The following is an 18,808-nucleotide window of genomic DNA, read 5'->3' on the forward strand; positions in this document are numbered from 1 at the left end:
AGGCTGATTGGCCTGTAATTTCCTTTCTTTTGTCATCCTCTCTTCTTAACGAGTTGACTGACTTTTGAAAATTTCCAGTCCTCTGGGACCGTGCCAGAATCAAATGATTCAAAGGTTTCAAAGGTACAGTTAATGTCAGAGAAATGTATACAATATACATCCTGAAATTTTTTTTCTTTGCAATGGTCCATGAAAGCAGAGAACTACCCCAGAGAATGAATGACAGTTAAATATTAGAAGCCCAAAGCCCCCCCCCGAGCACCCCCCCATGTGTAAACAGCAGCAAAGCAATGACTCCCCCTCCACCACCAGCAAAAAAAGCATTGGTCCCCCACCGAGCACTCAACCGTGCAGCAAAGCATCAGTAAAGACACAGACTTGCAATACCCCAAAGATTTCTCGTTCACCCAGTAATTCGACATACCACGGGCTCTCTCTCTCTCCCTATAAGGAAAAAAGAGGTGTTTCCTGAAAGATCATGACCAATGCATCCGTTATCTCTTCAGCAACCTCTCTCAGGACTCTGAGATGTAGTCTATCTGGTCCAGGTGACTTATTCACCTTAAGATCTTGTCAGTTTGCATTGCACTTTTTCCTTTGTAATGGCAATGGTACTCACCCCTGCTCCCTGATACACGCAGGCACCTGGCAAACTGCTAGTGTCTTCCACAGTGAAGACATGCCAAACCTTCAGTCTGACGAACTGTTGGAATTTTTTGAGGAGATTGCACGTAGGATAGATAAAGGGGATGCTGTGCATGTTATACATCTGGAATTTCAGAAAGCCTTTGACAAGGTGCCACACATGAGGCTGCTTACCAAATTAAGAGCCCATGGTATTACAGGAAAGTTACTGGCAAGGTTAGAGCTTTGGCTGATTGGTAGTAGGCAGTCAGTGGAATAAAAGGATCCTTTTCTGGTTGGCTGCCAGTGACTAGTAGTGTTCCGCAGGGGTTCGCTGCTGGGACCACTTCTTTTTGTGCTGTATATAAATGATGGTGTAATAGATGGCTTTGTTCCAAGTTTGCAGATGATACGAATATTGGTGGAGGGCAAGTAGTATTGAGGAAACGGATAGGCTGCAGTAGGACTTAGATTAGAAGAATGGGTAAGAAAGTGGCAAATGAAATACAATGTTGGAAAATTCATGATCTTGCACTTTGGTAGAAGAAATAAATGTGCAGATTATTTTCTGAACTGGGAGAAAAATCCAAAAGTATGAGATGCAAAGGACTTTGGGAGTCCTTGTGCAGAATACCCTTAAGGTTAACTTGCAGGTATAGTCTATGGTGAGGAAGGCAAATGCAATGTTAGCATTCACTTCAAGAGGTCTAGAATACAAGAGTAGAGATGTGATTCTGAAGCTTTATAAAGTACTGGTGAGGCTTCACTTTGAGTATTGTGAACAGTTTTGGGCTCCTCATCGAAGAAAAGATGTGCTGGCTTTGGAGAAAGTTTAGAGGAGAATCACAAGGATAATTCTGGGAATGAAAGGTTTATCATAGGTAACTCTGGTCTGTACTCGCTGGAATTTAAGGCTGATTTATACTTCTGCGTCAAATCGACACCGTAGTACGGCGTAGCTGCGAACCCTACACAGTGCTTACACGGATCCCTACGCTGTAGCCTGACACGCACCTCTGCCAAAATGTAACCACGCGTTGTGGCAACGCAGACTGCAAACACTGTGTGATTGGTAGCATCGCATCTCCTCCTACGCTGCAATAGCTTCCCATTGGGCGACTGAAGGGCAGGGAAGGAACTCTGGCTGCAATGCTTTCCATAAAGCTCTACAGACCTCCGAAATTATGGAGGACACATTTTGCTTTTATGAAAAAAGACGCTGGCTTTAAATTTGTTTACCCCAAGAAAGACTACTGTGACCATGAAGCCTTGCACGGGCAGGTGTGTGCGCATGCGTTACGTGCGCGAATTGCAGAATGATGCAGACACACCAACGCACAAGTATAAATGCTCACAACGGCGTTGCCCACTTGCGTAGATTATGGCGTAAGCTTGACGCACAAGTATAAATCACCCTTAAGAAGGATGGGGGGGGCGGATCTCATTGAAACCTTTTGAATTTTGAAAGGCCTAGACAGAGTAGAAGTAGAAAGGATGTTTTCCATGGTGGGGGAAGTCTAGGACAGGAGGCCACTGCCTCAGGATAGAGGGGAGTCTATTTAAAACAGAGATGTGGAGAAATTTCTTTAGCCAGAGGGTGGTGTACTTGTGGAATATGTTACCACAGGCAGCTGTGGAGGCCAGGTCATTTAAGGCAGAGATTGAGATGTTCTTGATTGGACATGGCATCAAAAGTTCCGGGGAAAAAGCTCGGGAGTGGGGCTGAGGAGGGGGAAAAACTGATCAGCCATGATTGAATGGCAGAGCAGACTCACTGGACTAAATGGACTAATTCTGCTCCTTTGTCTTATGGTCTTGTCTCGACAGAGAGAATGTGGAGAGGATATTTCCACTGCTTGTAGAGTCTAGGACCAGAGGACACAGCCTCAGAATAGAGGGGTGTCCTTTTAGAATGGAGATGAGGAATTTCTTCAGCCAAAGAGTGCTGAATCTATAGACTTCATTGCCACAGGGGGCTGTGGAAGCCAAGTCTTTACATATATTTAAGGCAGAGGTTGTTAGATTCTTGGTTGGTCAGGGCATGAAAGGATACGGGGAGAATGCAGGAGACTGGGGCTGAGAGGGAAAGTGGATCAGCCATGATGAAATGTCAGAGCAGACATGATGGGCCTAATAGTCTAATTCTGCTCCTGTATGTTATGGCCATATGGTAGATTCTAGAATCTGGAGCAATAAACCATTTGTGAAATAAATCCTGATGCAGTATTTCAACGTCATTAATTCCTTTCTTCCCAGAGATGCTGGTTGACCAGCAGATTGAGTTGCTTTCAGTTTGTTCATTCTGTAGTTTTGATCTGTATAGGATTGAGATGAGAATGTTATATTTTTGGGGTGTACCTGTCTGTGTGTGTGTGTGTGTGTGTGTGTGTCTGTGTGCGTACGTTTGTGTGTGTGTGTGTGTGTGTGTGTGTGTGTGCGTGTATGTGTGTCTGTGTGTGTGTGTACGTGTGTGTGTGTGCATGTGTGTGTGTGTGGACACACACAGTTTAGATTTTAATTAAAGACCACATTCAGTGAATGCTACACTGCACTGGTGTTTTATAATTGTTGTAATATCTGTGCGTTCTCTGCTTTTCCTTTAGGTTTCTTGACAACAGGCTATTTGCTACTTGTTCTGATGACACCACAGTGGCACTGTGGGACTTACGAAACCTCAACACGAAGGTTTGCACCTTGCATGGCCATACGAGTTGGGTAAAGAACATTGAGTATGATACTAACACAAGACTGCTGGTTACATCAGGATTTGATGGAAATGTAATCACCTGGGACACTAATAGGTATGTGTTTGCATATTTTTTGCTAACACTTTGGAAAAGTTGTGTTTAGCATGATTCTACAGGGAAGAATAAAAGAGAGTTGAGGGTAGATATAGGACCAATAGAAGATGACGCTGGAGATATTGTAATGGGAGACGCAGAGATGGCAGAGGAACTGAATGTGTATTTTGCATCAGTCCTCACAGTAGAAGAAGCCTGTGGTATACCGGACATTCAAGAGTGTCAGGGAAGTGAAGTACGTGCAGTGAAAATTACGACTGAGAAGGTGCTCAGGAAGCTTAATGGTCTGAGGGTGGATAAATCTCCTGGACCTGATGGACAGCATCCTCGGGTTCTGAAGGAAGTAGCTGGAGAGATTGAGGAGGCATTAACAATGATCTTTCAAGAATCGATAGATTCTGCCATTGTACTGGATGACTGGAAAATTGCAAATGTTACTCCGCTATTTAAGAAAGGTGGGAGGCAGCAGAAAAGAAACTATAGACCTGTTAGCCTGACATCAGTGGTTGGGAAGTTGTTGGAATCGATTGTTAGAGATGAGATTACGGAGAACCTGGAGGCACATGACAAGATAGGCCAAAGCCAGCATGATTTCCTGAAAGGAAAATACTGCCTGACTAACCTACTGCAATTTTTTGAGGAAATTACAAGCAGGGTAGACCAAGGAGAGGGTCCTAGGGTTGAGGTTCTGAACTGGAAGAAGGCCAAATTTGAAGAAATGAGAAAGAATCTAAAAAGCATGGATTGGGACAGGTTGTCCTCTGGCAAAGATGTGATTGGTAGGTGGGAAGCCTTCAAAGGGGAAATTTTGAGAGTGCAGAGTTTGTATGTTCCTGTCAGGATTAAAGGCAAATTGAATAGGAATAAGGAACCTTGGTTCTCAAGGGATATTGCAACTCTGATGAAGAAGAAGAGGGAGTTGTATGAAATGTATAGGAAACAGGGGATAAATCAGGTGCTTGAGGAGTATAAGAAGTGCAAGAAAATACTTAAGAAAGAAATCAGGACGGCTAAAAGAAGACATGAGGTTGCCTTGGCAGTCAAAGTGAAGGAGAATCCAAAGAGCTTTTACAAGTATATTAAGAGCAAAAGGATTGTAAGGGATAAAATTGGTCCTCTTGAAGATCAAAGTGGTCGGCTTTGTGCGGAACCAAAGGAAGTGAGGGAGATCTTAAATAGGTTTTTTGCGTCTGTATTTACTAAGGAAGCTGGCATGAAATCTATGGAATTGAGGGAATCAAGTAGTGAGACCATGGAAACTGTACAGATCGAAAAGGAGGAGGTGCTTGCTGTTTTGAGGAAAATTAAAGTGGATAAATCCCCGGGACCTGACAGAGTATTCCCTCGGACCTTGAAGGAGACTAGTGTTGAAATTGCGGGGGCCCTGGCAGAAATATTTAAAATGTCGCTGTCTACAGGTGAAGTGCCGGAGGATTGGAAAGTGGCTCATGTTGTTCCGTTGTTTAAAAAGGATCGAAAAGTAATCTGGGAAATTATAGGCCAGTGAGTTTAACGTCAGTAGTAGGTAAGTTATTGGAGGGAGTACTAAGAGACAGAATCTACAAGCATTTGGATAAACAGGGGCTTATTAGGGAGAGTCAACATGGCTTTGTGCGTGGTAGGTCATGTTTGACCAATCTGTTGGAGTTTTTCGAGGAGGTTACCAGGAAAGTGGATGAAGGGAAGGCAGTGGATATTGTCTACATGGACTTCAGTAAGGCCTTTGACAAGGTCCCGCATGGGAGGTTAGTTAGGAAAATTCAGTTGCTAGGTATACATGGAGAGGTGGTAAATTGGATTAGACATTGGCTCGATGGAAGAAGCCAGAGAGTGGAAGAAGCCAGAGAGTGGTGGTAGAGAATTGCTTTTCTGAGTGGAGGCCTGTGACTAGTGGTGTGCCACAGGGATCAGTGCTGGGTCCATTGTTATTTGTCATCTATATCAATGATCTGGATGATAATGTGGTAAATTGGATCAGCAAATTTGCTGATGATACAAAGATTGGAGGTGTAGTAGACAGTGAGGAAGGTTTTCAGAGCCTGCAGAGGGACTTGGACCAGCTGGAAAAATGGGCTGAAAAATGGCAGATGGAGTTTAATACTGATAAGTGTGAGGTATTGCACGTTGGAAGGACAAACCAAGGTAGAACATACAGGGTTAATGGTAAGGCACTGAGGAGTGCAGTGGAACAGAGGGATCTGGGAATACAGATACAAAATTCCCTAAAAGTGGCGTCACAGGTAGATAGGGTCCTAAAGAGAGCTTTTGGTACATTGGCCTTTGTTAATCGAAGTTTATGATGAGGTTGTATAAGGCATTGGTGAGACCGAATCTGGAGTATTGTGTTCAGTTTTGGTCACCAAATTACAGGAAAGATATAAATAAGGTTGAAAGAGTGCAGAGAAGGTTTACAAGGATGTTGCCGGGACTTGAGAAACTCAGTTACAGAGAAAGGTTGAATAGGTTAGGACTTTATTCCCTGGAGCGTAGAAGAATGAGGAGGGATTTGATAGAGGTATATAAAATTATGATGGGTATAGATAGAGTGAATGCAAGCAGGCTTTTTCCACTGAGGCAAGGGGAGAAAAAAACCAGAGGACATGGGTTAAGGGTGAGGGGGGAAAAGTTTAAAGGGAACATTAGGGGGGGCTTCTTCACACAGAGAGTGTTGGGAGTATGGAATGAGCTGCCAGACGAGGTGGTAAATGCGGGTTCTTTTTTTAACATTTAAGAATAAATTGGACAGATACATGGATGGGAGGTGTATGGAGGGATATGGTCCGTGTGCAGGTCAGTGGGACTAGGCAGAAAATGGTTCAGCACAGCCAAGAAGGGCCAAAGGGCCTGTTTCTGTGCTGTAGTTTCTATGGTTCTAGGAGATATAGTAGATGTGGTGTACTTGGATTTTCAGAAGGCCTTTGACAAGGTGCCGCACGTGAGGCTGCTTAGCAAGATAAGAGCCCATGGAATTACAGGGAAGTTACTAGCATGAGTGGAGCATTGGCTGATTGGCAGAAAACAGAGAGTGGGAATAAAGGGATTCTATTCTGGCTGGCTGCCATTACCAGTGGAGTTCCACAGGGATCAGTGTTGGGACCGCTGCTTTTTATGATGTTTGTCAATGATTTGGACTATGGGATTAATGGATTTGTGGCTAAATTTGCTGATGATAGGTGGAGGAGTGGGTAGTGTTGAGGAAACAGAGAGCCTACAGAGAGACTTGGATAGTTTAGGGGAATGGGCAAGGAAGTGGCAAATGAAATACAATGTTGGAAAGTGTATGGTCATGCATTTTGGTGGAAGAAATAAACGGGCAGACTATTATTTAGACAGGAAGAGAATTCAAAATGTAGAGGTGTAAAGGGACTTGGAAGTCTTTGTGCAAGATACTCTAAAGGTTAACCTCCAGTCTGAGTTGGTTGTGAAGAAGGCGAATGCAATGTTAGCATTCATTTCTAGAGGTATAGAGTATAAGAGCAGGGATGTGATGTTGAGGCTCTATAAGGCACTCATGAGACCACACGGAGTATTGTGTGTGGTTTTGGACTCCCTATTTTAGAAAGGATATACTGATATTGGAGAGGGTTCAGAGGAGGTTCATGAGAATGATTCCAGGAATGAAAGGGTTACCGTATTGGGAACGTCTGGCAGCTCGTGGGCTCTATTCCCTGGAGTTCAGGAGAATGGGGTGGGGGGGGGGCGGAATCTCATAGAAACATTCCTGAACAGATTAGATATGGCAAAGTTATTTCCCATGGTAGCGGAGTCTAGGACAAGAAAGCACAGTTTCAGGATTGAAGGATGTCCATTTAGAACTGAGATGCAGAGAAATTACTGTAGTCAGAAGGTGTTAAATCTGTGGAATTAGTTGCCACGAGTGGCTGTGGAGGCCAAACCATTGATTTATTTAAGGCAGAGACAGATAGTTTCTTGATTAGCCAGGGCATCAAAGGGTATGGGGTGAAGGCAGGGGAGTAGGAATGACTGGTAGGCAGGAAAGGTGAAGAAAGAATAGGAGAAAACACAATAGGCTTGGTTCCGCCTCCTTCTACTACCCATTGTGTTTTCCCGTATTCTTTCTTCACCTTTCCTGCCCATCACTTCCCTGCTTCCCTTCCCCCACCCCTTTATCTTTCCCCTTACTGGTTTTTCACCTGGAACCTACCAGCCTTCTCCTTCCCACCCTCCCCCCACCTTCCTTATAGGGCCTCTGCCCCTTCCCCCTACAGTCCTGACGAAGGGTTCTGGCCCGAAACGTCGACCGATCTTTTCTACGGATGCTGCCCAACCTGCTGAGTTCCTCCAGCGTGTTGGGAGTGTTGCTTTGACCCCAGCATCTGCAGATTATTTTGTGTTTTCTATATTAAGTACATGTTTGGCACAGCTTTGTGGGCCGAAAGGCCTGTATTGTGCTGTGGGTTTTCTATGTTTCTATGTTTTTCTATGTTTTTAAAACAAAGTCTTTGCCCAGCATTTTGTCAAACCTACACTCCACAATTGTAACTGTTCCTATGCCTTTATCAGTACTTAAAGTTCAAATGGACAAGTCATCAAGAATATAAATGTCTACCCCGCTCAACACACACGCATTGATTACCAGTAACCGAGTGGATTTGCACCACCTCTCAACTCCTGCAGTATCCATAATCACGTATTGTAATCACTTTACCGGCCAGCTTAGCACAGACTTAAACACACAACCCATTGGATCATTTCTCAGGACAATTACACAGCATCTAACAAAATTGATCCCAGACGATACCCCTGCGATGAAGCCCCCGGTTTCGTTGGCTGCGTAAATCTAGGGAAGACCCTCTCTGGCCCCGTCAAACTAGCCGGATTGAGGCACTCCCCCACCCCAAACCCCGGTTTGTGTGGGTGCTGTGTAATTCACTACCCTGTGGCTAATTAATGCCATCAAATAACCGACAGTACACTGCATACGATTAAAAGATAATCTTTATGATTGTTAATTTGACTGAAGGCTTAGTAAAGAAAAGAACAAAATAAAGAAAAGGGCCCATTTTGATGAAACAGTCATTAGTACACAAGTTGGAGCTCACGGTTTCTCCATAGTTACTGATCCTCAATTGAATTCACCCTTGCCTTCGTCGAATCACTGTCCTAGTCCAGGTCAAGTTCGACAGGCTCCTCTCTTGTGTCGTCCATCTTCATCTCCTCTTGAACAAAAACCCCAAGCCCAACGTTAGTGTCCCTCACCAAAGAAACTCCCCTTTCAATTTGACCATCCAAAGAGTAGTGGGAGACTGGAGGATTGGGAAAAGTTTAAAAAGCAGTAAAGAACAACTAAACAAGAAATAAGGAAAGGGAAGATAGAGTATGAAAGTAAATTAGCACAAAATATAAAAACAGATAGCAAAAGTTTTTATAAATATATAAAGCGGAAGAGGATGGCTAAAGTCAACGTAAGTACCCGGAAGATGAGAAGGGGAAATTGATATTGGGTGATAAGGAAATGGCTGAGGCATTGAATGACTATTTTGTGTCAGTCTTCACAGTGGAGGACATGTCTAATATGCCAAAGAAGGATGTTATGGACGAAATGGGAGGTGAGGACCTCGATAAAATCACTGTCACTAAAGAGATAGTGTTGAGAAAACTCGAGGGCCTGAAGGTAGATAAGTCCCCTGGTCCTGATGGGATGCATCCCAGGGTGCTGAAGGAATTGGCGGAGGTTATAGTAGACGCGTTGGTAATCATTTATCAAAACTCTCTAGACTCTGAGCAGGTCCCAGCAGATTGGAAGACAGCAAATGTCACGCCACTTTTTAAAAAAGGATGTAGGCAAAAGACGGGCAACTATAGGCCAGTTAGCTTAACATCTGTAGTCGGGAAAATGCTTGAAGCTGTCAGTAAGGAAGAAATAGCAAAACGTTTAGAAAGGAGTGGTTCCATTAGACAGATGCAGCATGGATTCAGAAAGGGCAGGTCCTGTTTGACAAACTTACTGGAGTTCTTTGAGGACATAATGAGTGCAGTGGATAGAGGGGAACAGGTGGACGTCGGATACTTGCATTTCCAGAAGATGTTTGATAAGGTGCCGCACAAGAGACTTATAAGTAAGATTCGGATGTATGGAGGCGGAGGAAGTGCATTGGCATGGATAGTGGATTGGTTAACCGATAGAAAGCAGAGAGTTGCTATAAATGGGTGTTTCTCAGGTTGGCAGTCGGTGGTGAGTGGAGTGTAGCAAAATTTGCTGATGACACTAAACTGAGTGGAAAAGCAAATTGTACAGAGGATGTGGAGAGTCTGCAGAGGGATATAGATAGGTTAAGTGAGTGAGCCAAGGTCTGGCAGATGGAATACAACATTGGTAAATACAAGATCATCCACTTTGGAAGGAATAATAGAAGAGCAGATTATTATTTAAATGGTGGAAGATTGCAGCATGCTGTTGTGCAGAGGGACGTGGGAGTGCTTGTTCATGAATCGCAAAAAGTTGGTTTGCAGGTACAGCAGGCTATTAAGAAGGCAAATGGAATGTTGGCCTTCATAGCTAGAGGGATTGAATTTAAGAGCAGGGAGGTCATGCTGCAACTGTACAGGGTACTGGTGAGGCTGCACCTGGAGTACTGTGTGCAGTTCTGGTCTCCATACTTGAGGAGGGATATACTGGCTTTGGAGGCAGTGCAGAGGAGGTTCACCAGGTTGATTCCAGGGATGATGGGGTTAACCTATGAGGACAGATTGAGTCACCTGGGACTATCTGGAGTTCAGAAGAATGAGAGGGGATCTTATCGAAACATACAAAATTTTGAAAGGGATAGATAAGATAGAAGTAGGAAAGTTGTTTCCATTGGTAGGTGAGACTAGAACTAGGGGACATTGCCTCAAGATTCAGGGGAGAAGATTTAGGATGGAGATGAGGAGAAACTATTTTTCCCAGAGATGTGGTGAATCTGTGGAATTCTCTACCCAGGGAAGCAGTTGAGACTTCCTCACTAAGTATATTTAAGAAACAGTTAGATAGATTTTTACATAGTAGGGGAATTAAGGGTTATGGGGAAAAGGCAGGTAGATGGAGCTGAGTTTATGGACAGATCAGCCATGATCTTATTGAATGGCGGGGCAGGCTCGATGGGCTGGATGGCCTACTCCTGCTCCTATTTCTTATGTTTGTATGTTGTAATTGGATGGCACCTATTTCTCCTTATCTCTTATCTTCAACAATAACCCAAACAAGCTGAAACCTGAGCAATCTGAAAACTAGCTGCTCTTACAGAACTGCCAAAGTGAAGTAAATACAGCATAATAGTAAAAATATGAACCAGGGCATTACGTATGTTTCTATAAGATCTCCTCTCATTCTTCTGAATTCCAGCGAGTACAGTCCCAGGCGACTCAATCTCTCCTCATCGTCTAACCCCCTCATCTCTGGAATCTACCTGGTGAACCTCCTCTGCACTGCCTCCAAAGCCAGTATATCCTTCCTCAAGTATGGAGACCAGAACTGCACGCAGTACTCCAGGTGTGGCCTCACCAGTACCCTGTACAGTTGCAGCACAACCTCCCTGTTCTCAAATTCAATCCCTCTAGCAATGAAGGCCAATATTCCATTTGCCTTCTTGATAGCCTGCTGCACCTGCAAACCAACCTTTTGTGATTCATGCACAAGCATTCCCAAGTCCCTCTGCACAGCAGCATGCTGCAATCTTTTACCATTTAAATAATAATCTGATCTTCCATTTTTCCTTTCAAAGTGGATGACTTCGCATTTACCAACATTGTACTCCATCTGCTAAACCCTTGCCCACTCACTTAACCTATCTATATCTCTCTGCAGACTCTCCATACCTTCTGCACAATTTGCTTTTCCACTCAATTTAGCATCATCAGCAAAATTAGATACACTACACTCAGTCCCCTCTTCCAGATCGTTAATGTATATTGTGAACAGTTGTGGGCCCAGCACCGACCCCTGCAAAACACCACTCAGCACTGATTGCCAACCAGAGTAACACCCAAGTATCCCAAATCTCTGCTTTCTATTAGTTAATCAATCCTCTATCCATGCTAATACATCACCCCCAACTCTACGCATCCTTATCTTATGGATAAGGCTTTTATATACCACCTTATTAAACGCCTTCTGGAAATCCAAGTAAGTAACGTCCATCTCTTGGGTGCCAGGGTCAGGGATGTCTCTGATCACGTGCACAGCATTCTGAAGTGGGAGGGTGATCATCCAGATGTCATGGTGCACATCGGTACCAATGACGTAGGAAGAAAGAGTGAGGAGGTCCTGGAGAGTGAGTATAGAGAGCTTGGTAGGAAGTTGAAAAGCAGGACCTCGAGGGTGGTAATCTCAGGATTGCTACCTGTGCTAGGTGCCAGTGAGGGTAGGAATAGGATGCTCTGGCGGATGAACAAGTGGCTGAGGAACTGGTGTAGGGGGCAGGGTTTCAGATTTCAGGATCATTGGGACCTCTTCTGGGGTAGGAGGGACCTGTACAAGAGAGACAGGTTACACTTGAACCACAGGGGGACCAATATCCTTTCAGGGAGGTTTGTTAGTGCTTTTGGGGAGGCTTTAAAGTAGATTTGCAGGGGGATGGGAACCAGAGTGCCAGAGCTGACAGTGTGGCTGGGGTGAAAATAAATGATGTTAAAAGTTCATGCAAAGTCACAAATAGAAGGGTTGTGTGTGGTGGTAATAATCTTCTGAAGTGTCTCTATTTCAATGCCAGGAGTATGGTGGGGAAGGCTGACGAGCTGAGGGCATGGATTGACACGTGGAATTATGACACTATAGCCATTAGTGAAACTTGGCTACAGGAGGGGCAGGACTGGCAGCTTAATGTTCCAGGGTTCCGATGTTTCAGATGTGATAGAGGCAAAGGAATGAAGGGTGGGGCGGGGGGCGGGGTTGGCATTGCTAGTCAGGGAAAATGTTACAGCAGTGCTCAGGCAGGACAGGTTAGAGGGCTTGTCTACCGAGGCCATATGGGTGGAGCTGAGAAACAGGAAAGGTATGACCACATTAATGGGGTTGTATTATAGACCACCCAATAGTCAGCGAGAATTGGAGGAGCAAATCTGCGAGATAGATAGTAGGGGATTTTAATTTTCCACATATTGATTGTGATTCCCATACTAAAGGTCTAGACGGGTTAGAGTTTGTAAAATGTGTTCAGGAAGGTTTTCTAAATCAATATATAGAGGAGTTGGTGCGTGGCCGAGTGGTTAAGGTGTCGGTCTAGTGACCTGAAGGTCGCTAGTTTGAGCCTTAGCTGAGGCAGCGTGTTGTGTCCTTGAGCAAGGCACTTAACCACACATTGCTGTGCGACGACACCGGTGCCAAGCTGTATCAGCCCTAGTGCCCTTCCCTTGGACAACATCGGTGGCGTGAAGAGGGGAGATTTGCAGCATGGGCAACTGCTGGTCTTCCATACAACCATGCCCAGGACTGCGCCCTGGAAACCTCCCAAGGCGCAAATCCATGGTCTCATGAGACTAGTGGATGCCTGTACAGAGGTACCAACTAGAGAGGATGCAATATTAGATCTCCTATTAGGAAATGAGTTAGGACAGGTGAGGGAAGTGTGTGTAGGGGAACACTTTGGTTTCAGTGATCATAACAACATTAGTTTCAACTTGATCATGGATAAAGATAGATCTGGTCCTCGGGTTGAGGTTCTAAACTGGAAAAAGGCCAAATTTGAAGAAATGAGAAAGGATCTAAAAAATGTGGATTGGGACAGGTTGTTCTCTGGCAAGGATGTGATTGTTAAGTGGGAGGCCTTCAAAGGAGAAATTTTGAGAGTGCAGAGTTTGTATGTTCCTCTCAGGATTAATGGCAAAGTGAATAAGAATAAGGAACCTTGGTTCTCAAGGGATATTGGAACTCTGATAAAGAAGAAAAGAGAGCTGTATGACATGTATAGGAAACAGGAAGCAAATAAGGTGCTTGAGGAAAAGTGCAAAAGAAAACTTAAGAAAGAAATCAGGAGGGCTGAAAGAAGACATGAGGTTGCTTTGGCCGTCAAGGTGATGGATAATCCAAAGAGCTTCTACAGGTATATTAAGAGCAAAAGGATAGTAAGGGATAAAATTGGTCCTCTTGAAGATCAGAGTGGTTGGTTATGTATGGAACTGAAAAAAATGGGGGAGATCTTAAATGGTTTTTTTTGCGTCTGTATTTTTACTAAGGAAACTGGCATGGAGTTAATGGAAATAAGGCAAACAAGTAGTGAGGTCATGGAACCTATACTGATTGAAGAGGAGGAGGTGCTTGCTACCTTGAGGCAAATCAGAGTAGATAAATCCCCAGGACCTGACAGGGTATTCCCTCGGACCTTGAAGGAGACTAGTGTTGAAATTGCGGGGGCCCTGGCTGAAATATTTAAAATGTTGGTATCTACGGGTGAGGTGCTGGAGGATTGGAGAGTGGCTCATGTTGTTCCGTTGTTTAAAAAAGGCTCTAAAAGTTGACATCTGTAGTAGGTAAATTATTGGAAGGAGTACTAAGAGATAGGATCTACAAGTATTTGGATAGACGGACTTATTAGGAAGAGTCAACATGGCTTTGTGCGTGGTAGGTCATGTTTAACAAATCTGTTAGAGTTTTGAGGAGGTTACCAGGAAAGTGGATGAAGGGAAGGCAGTGGATATTGTCTACATGGACTTCAGTAAGGCCTTTGACAAGGTCCTGCATGGGAGGTTAATTAGGAAGATTCAGATGCTAGGTATACATGGAGAGGTAGTAAATTGGATTAGACATTGGCTCGATGGAAGAAGCCAGGGAGTGGTAGTGGAGGATTGCTTCTCAGAATGGAGGCCTGTGACTAGTGGTGTGCCACAGGGATCAGTGCTGGGTCCATTGTTATTTGTCATCCATATCAATGATCTGGATGATAATGTGGTAAATTGGATCAGCAAATTTGCTGATGATACAAAGATTGGAGGTGTAGTGGACAGTGAGGAAGGTTTTCAGAGCCTGCAGAGGGACTTGGACCAGCTGGAAAAATGGGCTGAAAAATGGCAGATGGAGTTTAAAACAGACAAGTGCGAGGTATTGCACGTTGGAAGGACAAACCATCGTAGAACATACAGGGTTAATGGTAAGGCACTGAGGAGTGCAGTGAAACAGAGGGATCTGGGAATACAGATACAAAATTCCCTAAAAGTGTCATCACAGGTAGATAGGGTCGTAAAGAGAGCTTTTGGTACATTGGCCTTTATTAATCAAAGTATTGAGTATAAGAGCTGGAATGTTATGGTGAGGTTGTATAAGGCATTGGTGAGGCCGAAACTGGAGTATTGTGTGCAGTTTTGGTCACCAAATTACAGGAAGGATATTAATAAGGTTGAAAGAGTGCAGAGAAGGTTTACAAGGATGTTGCCGGGATTTGAGAAACTCAGTTACAGAGAAAGGTTGAATAGGTTAGGACTTTATTCCCTGGAGCATAGAAGAATGAGGGGAGATTTGATAGAGGTATATAAAATTATGATAGGTATAGATAGAGTGAATGCAAGCAGGCTTTTTCCACTGAGGCTAGGGGAGAAAAAAACCAGAGGACATGGGTTAAGTGTGAGGGGGGGGGGAGTTTAAAGGGAATATTGGGGGGAGGCTTCTTCACACAGAGAGTGGTGGGAGTGTGGAATGAGCTGCCAGAAAAAGTGGTAAATGCGGGTTCTTTTTAACATTTAAGAAAAACTTGCACAGGTACATGGATGGGAGGTGTATGGAGGGATATGGTCCAGGTGCAGGTCAGTGGGACTAGGCAGAAAAATGGTTCAGTACAGCCAAGAAGGGCCAAAAGGCCTGTTTCTGTGCTGTAGTTTCTATGGTTCTATGGTTCAAGAAGAACAACCTACCAGCCGTGCTTGCTTACATTGATTCTCGCAAAGCTTTTGACTCCATTCACCGAGGTAAAATGCTGAAGATCCTGAAAGCTTACGGAGTGCCAGACCATCTACTGGGAGCAACAGAGTCCAGCTACACCAAAACCATGGCGAAAGTTGTATCACCAGATGGAGAAACAGCAGTGTTTGAGCTCCTAGCTGGTGTGCTGCAAGAAGACACTCTGTCACCCTACATCTTTATAATCGTCCTTGATTACGCTCTGTGTTAAGCTACCAAAGATCATGACAAGCTTGGTTTTACCATAAAACCAGGGTTAACCAAAAGGGTCAGACCAGTTACGCTCACAGATCTCAATTTTGCAGATGACATAGTCCTGCTCTCTGACCAGATGGAGGAAGCTCAGCAGCTACTGACAAAAGTGAAAACTGAGTGCAATAAAGTTGGACTTCACCTAAACGCTAAAAAGACAGAGTACATGGCTTTTAACTGCGACGATGGTACTCTCAATACCGTAGAGAATGATACCATTAAGAAAGTCTTTGACTACAAGTACCTCGGGTCAAGAATGATGAATTTGGAGAAGGACATAAAGATACGGAAGGCGCTGGCGTGGAGGGCTATGAATGACATGAAGGAAATCTGGAAGTCGAACCTGACCAGAGGGCTTAAAAAGAGGATTTTCATAGCAGTCATAGAGTCCATTCTCACGTACGAATGTGAGACGTGGACACTCACCAAGACTATGCGAAAGACTCTAGATGGTTGCTATACACAAATGCTCCGGATGGCTCTTGACGTGAGTTGGCAACAGCACATGACGAACGTCGAGCTCTATAACGACCTACCGATGCTCACCACTAAAATCGAGGCGAGAAGACTGCAACTAGCGGGGCACTGTCTACGCCACCCCGAGCTACCTGCCAGTCTAGTCATCATATGGGAGCCCAAGCACGGGAGGATGAACCCTGGGTGCCCTCCCAAGACTATGGTCAACACGCTCCTAGAAGAAAGCGGCACGATTAATGTAGATGAACTGAACACACTGATGAGGGAGAGGGAGAAGTGAAGAGTCTGTCATCGTGCCCGACGCTGGCCCCCTAGGCCTGAGTTGACGTAGTAGTAGTAGTTCTATGGTTCTATCTGTTCTCCTCTATTCACTGCCCTTGTTATGTTCTCAAAGAACTCCAGTAAGTTTGTCAAACAGGACCTACCTTTGCTGAATCCATGCTGCATCTGCTTGTTGGATCCATTTCTTTTCAGATGCCTCACTGTTTCTTCTTTAATGATAGCTTCAAGCACTTTCTCAACTACAGATGTTAAACTGACTGGCTAAGATTTACCTGCCTTTTGCCTCCATCCTTTTTTGAACAGTGGCGTCACATTTGTCTTTTTCCAATCAGCCGGGGCCTGCCCAGAGTCCAGAGAATTTTGCTAAATCATCACCAGAGCCTCTACTATATCTTCTGCCATTTTTTTTAGTACCCTGGGATACATTCCATCAGGACCAGGGGACTTAGCTATCTTCAGGCCCTCATGTTCTAAATGAACATTGAATCCATGAACCCTCATTTTTAAAAATGTATATAATTTCTGATTTTGCTCTTTTTAATGTATTTAACATACATATAAATACTGAAATTTGTTAATTTTTCTTTCGATTTTATCATGTATTGAACTACTGCTGTTAACAAATTTCACGAAGCATCATAAACCTGATTTTGACTCTGATTCTGATTTGATCAAGGTGCTTCAGTGCTGAACTGAATCTCCAGCTGTGGCCTATGGACACTCAGTTAGTGCTGAACTGAATCTCCAGCTGTGTCCTACAGACACTCACCTCCTGCTGATCTGAATCTCCAGCTGTGTCCTACGGACACTCACCTCCTGCTGAACTGACGCATTGGCTGCGGACTCACTCTCGGGGAGTCTGCAGTTCATCATCTGTTTGTTATTTGTTTTCAATTGATTGTTTTGTACAATTTGTTTGTTTTTCACCCATTGGATGTTTGCTGGTCTCTGTTATGTGTTGCTTTATGAGCTTTGAACTTTGAACTTTAAAAACATTGACGATTTACTCCTCTGCACAGACGCTTCCTGACATGCAGTGTTCAGTGGATTGCTCTGTGACTCTGTAATGTGCCCACAGAGCTTGATGTCAATAGTAATTCTATAATACTATAATATGCACTGGAACATTATTAGTTACTATTTCTGTGAAACTAATTGTCAGTGGCCTGAATAAAAGAGAGTCCGAGAGTCTTATAGGCAGGGAAGAGACCTTTCAGCCCAGCTGATCTGTACAAGCCTTGCTGCCCACCAAACTAGTCCCATTTGCTTGTGTTTGGCCCATTTTCCTCCAAACTCCTCCTGTTCACATACTTGTCGAAATGCCGTCTGAATGGCTCGATGACTTTCTCTGGGAGCTGATTTCATGTGCTCGTGATTGTCCACTTGAAGAATTTGCTTCTCAGGTCTCTTAAACTATTGCACCTCTCATCTCCGATCTGTGCCCCCTAGCTTTTAGTTCCCTTCCTGAGGAACAGATGATATGTGTTCACTCTAACGCGCCTTCCCCCTCTGTAAAGTCAATCCTCCATCTCCAGTGTTCCAGGTTCCAGCCTGCCTAATCTCTCCCTATAATTCAGGCCCTTGAATCCTCATGGCATCCTCATAAATCTTCTCTGCATCCTTTTTAGTTCAATGATATCATTCCTATCATCAGACCAGAACTGTACACAATAGCGCAGGTGTAGCGTCGCCAACGTCTTGTACAATTATGGTAACACCACATCTTGTACAAGTACTTAGAAAGAGGTGACACAGAATCAGAAAATGTAGAATCAATGTCAGCAGAGTTAAGAACCTACAAAGATAAAAAGACCCTCATGGGAGTTATATCCGAACAGTAGCCAGGATGTGGGATACAAATTACAATGGGAGATGGAAAAGGCATTTAGTTAGGGCAATGCTACACTAGTCAAGAGGGATTTCAATAAGCAGATAGATTGGGTAAATTAGAAACAGAATGAGGTGGAGGATAAATGCGTGGCTGAGGGATTGGAGTAGAGGGCAGGGATTCAGATTTCTGGATCATTGTGATCTCTTTTGGGGCAAACGTGACCTGTACAAAAAGGACAGGTTGCACTTGAATCCCAGGGGGACCAATATCCTGGCGGGGAGGTTTGCTAAGGCTACTGGGGAGAGTTTAAACTAGAATTGTTGGGGGGTGGGAGCCGAACTGAAGAGACGGAGGAAGGGGCGATTGGCTCACAAATAGAGAAAACTTGTAGGCAGTGCGAGAGGGAGGATAGGCAGGTGAGAGATACACTCAGACTGATGGTTTGAGATATATCTATTTTAATGCAAGAAGCATCATGAACAAAGCGGATGAGTTTAGAGCGTGGATCAGTACTTGGAGCTATTATGTGGTGGCCATTACAGAGACTTGGATGGCTCAGGGGCAGGAATGATTATTTAGAGTGCCAGGCTTTAGATGTTTCAGAAAGGACAGGGAGGGAAGCAAAAGAGGTGGGGGCGTGGCACTGTTGATCAG

The 18,808-nt window shown here is 44.2% G+C and overlaps 1 protein-coding gene across 1 annotated transcript in view; it reads left to right on the plus strand.

Annotated features, from left to right (window-relative positions):
- The window catches only part of wdr32 (WD repeat domain 32), a 76,666-nt gene that overhangs the window by 25,847 nt on the left and 32,011 nt on the right, over window positions 1–18,808 (plus strand). The window contains exon 3 of the mRNA XM_072252145.1: window positions 3,228–3,425. Within this exon, the coding sequence (XP_072108246.1) occupies window positions 3,228–3,425 (198 nt within the window). The remainder of the gene's footprint in view (window positions 1–3,227; window positions 3,426–18,808) is intronic.

This window comes from Mobula birostris, chromosome 3, assembly GCF_030028105.1.
Source record: "Mobula birostris isolate sMobBir1 chromosome 3, sMobBir1.hap1, whole genome shotgun sequence".
Classification (NCBI taxonomy): Eukaryota; Metazoa; Chordata; class Chondrichthyes; order Myliobatiformes; family Myliobatidae; genus Mobula; species Mobula birostris.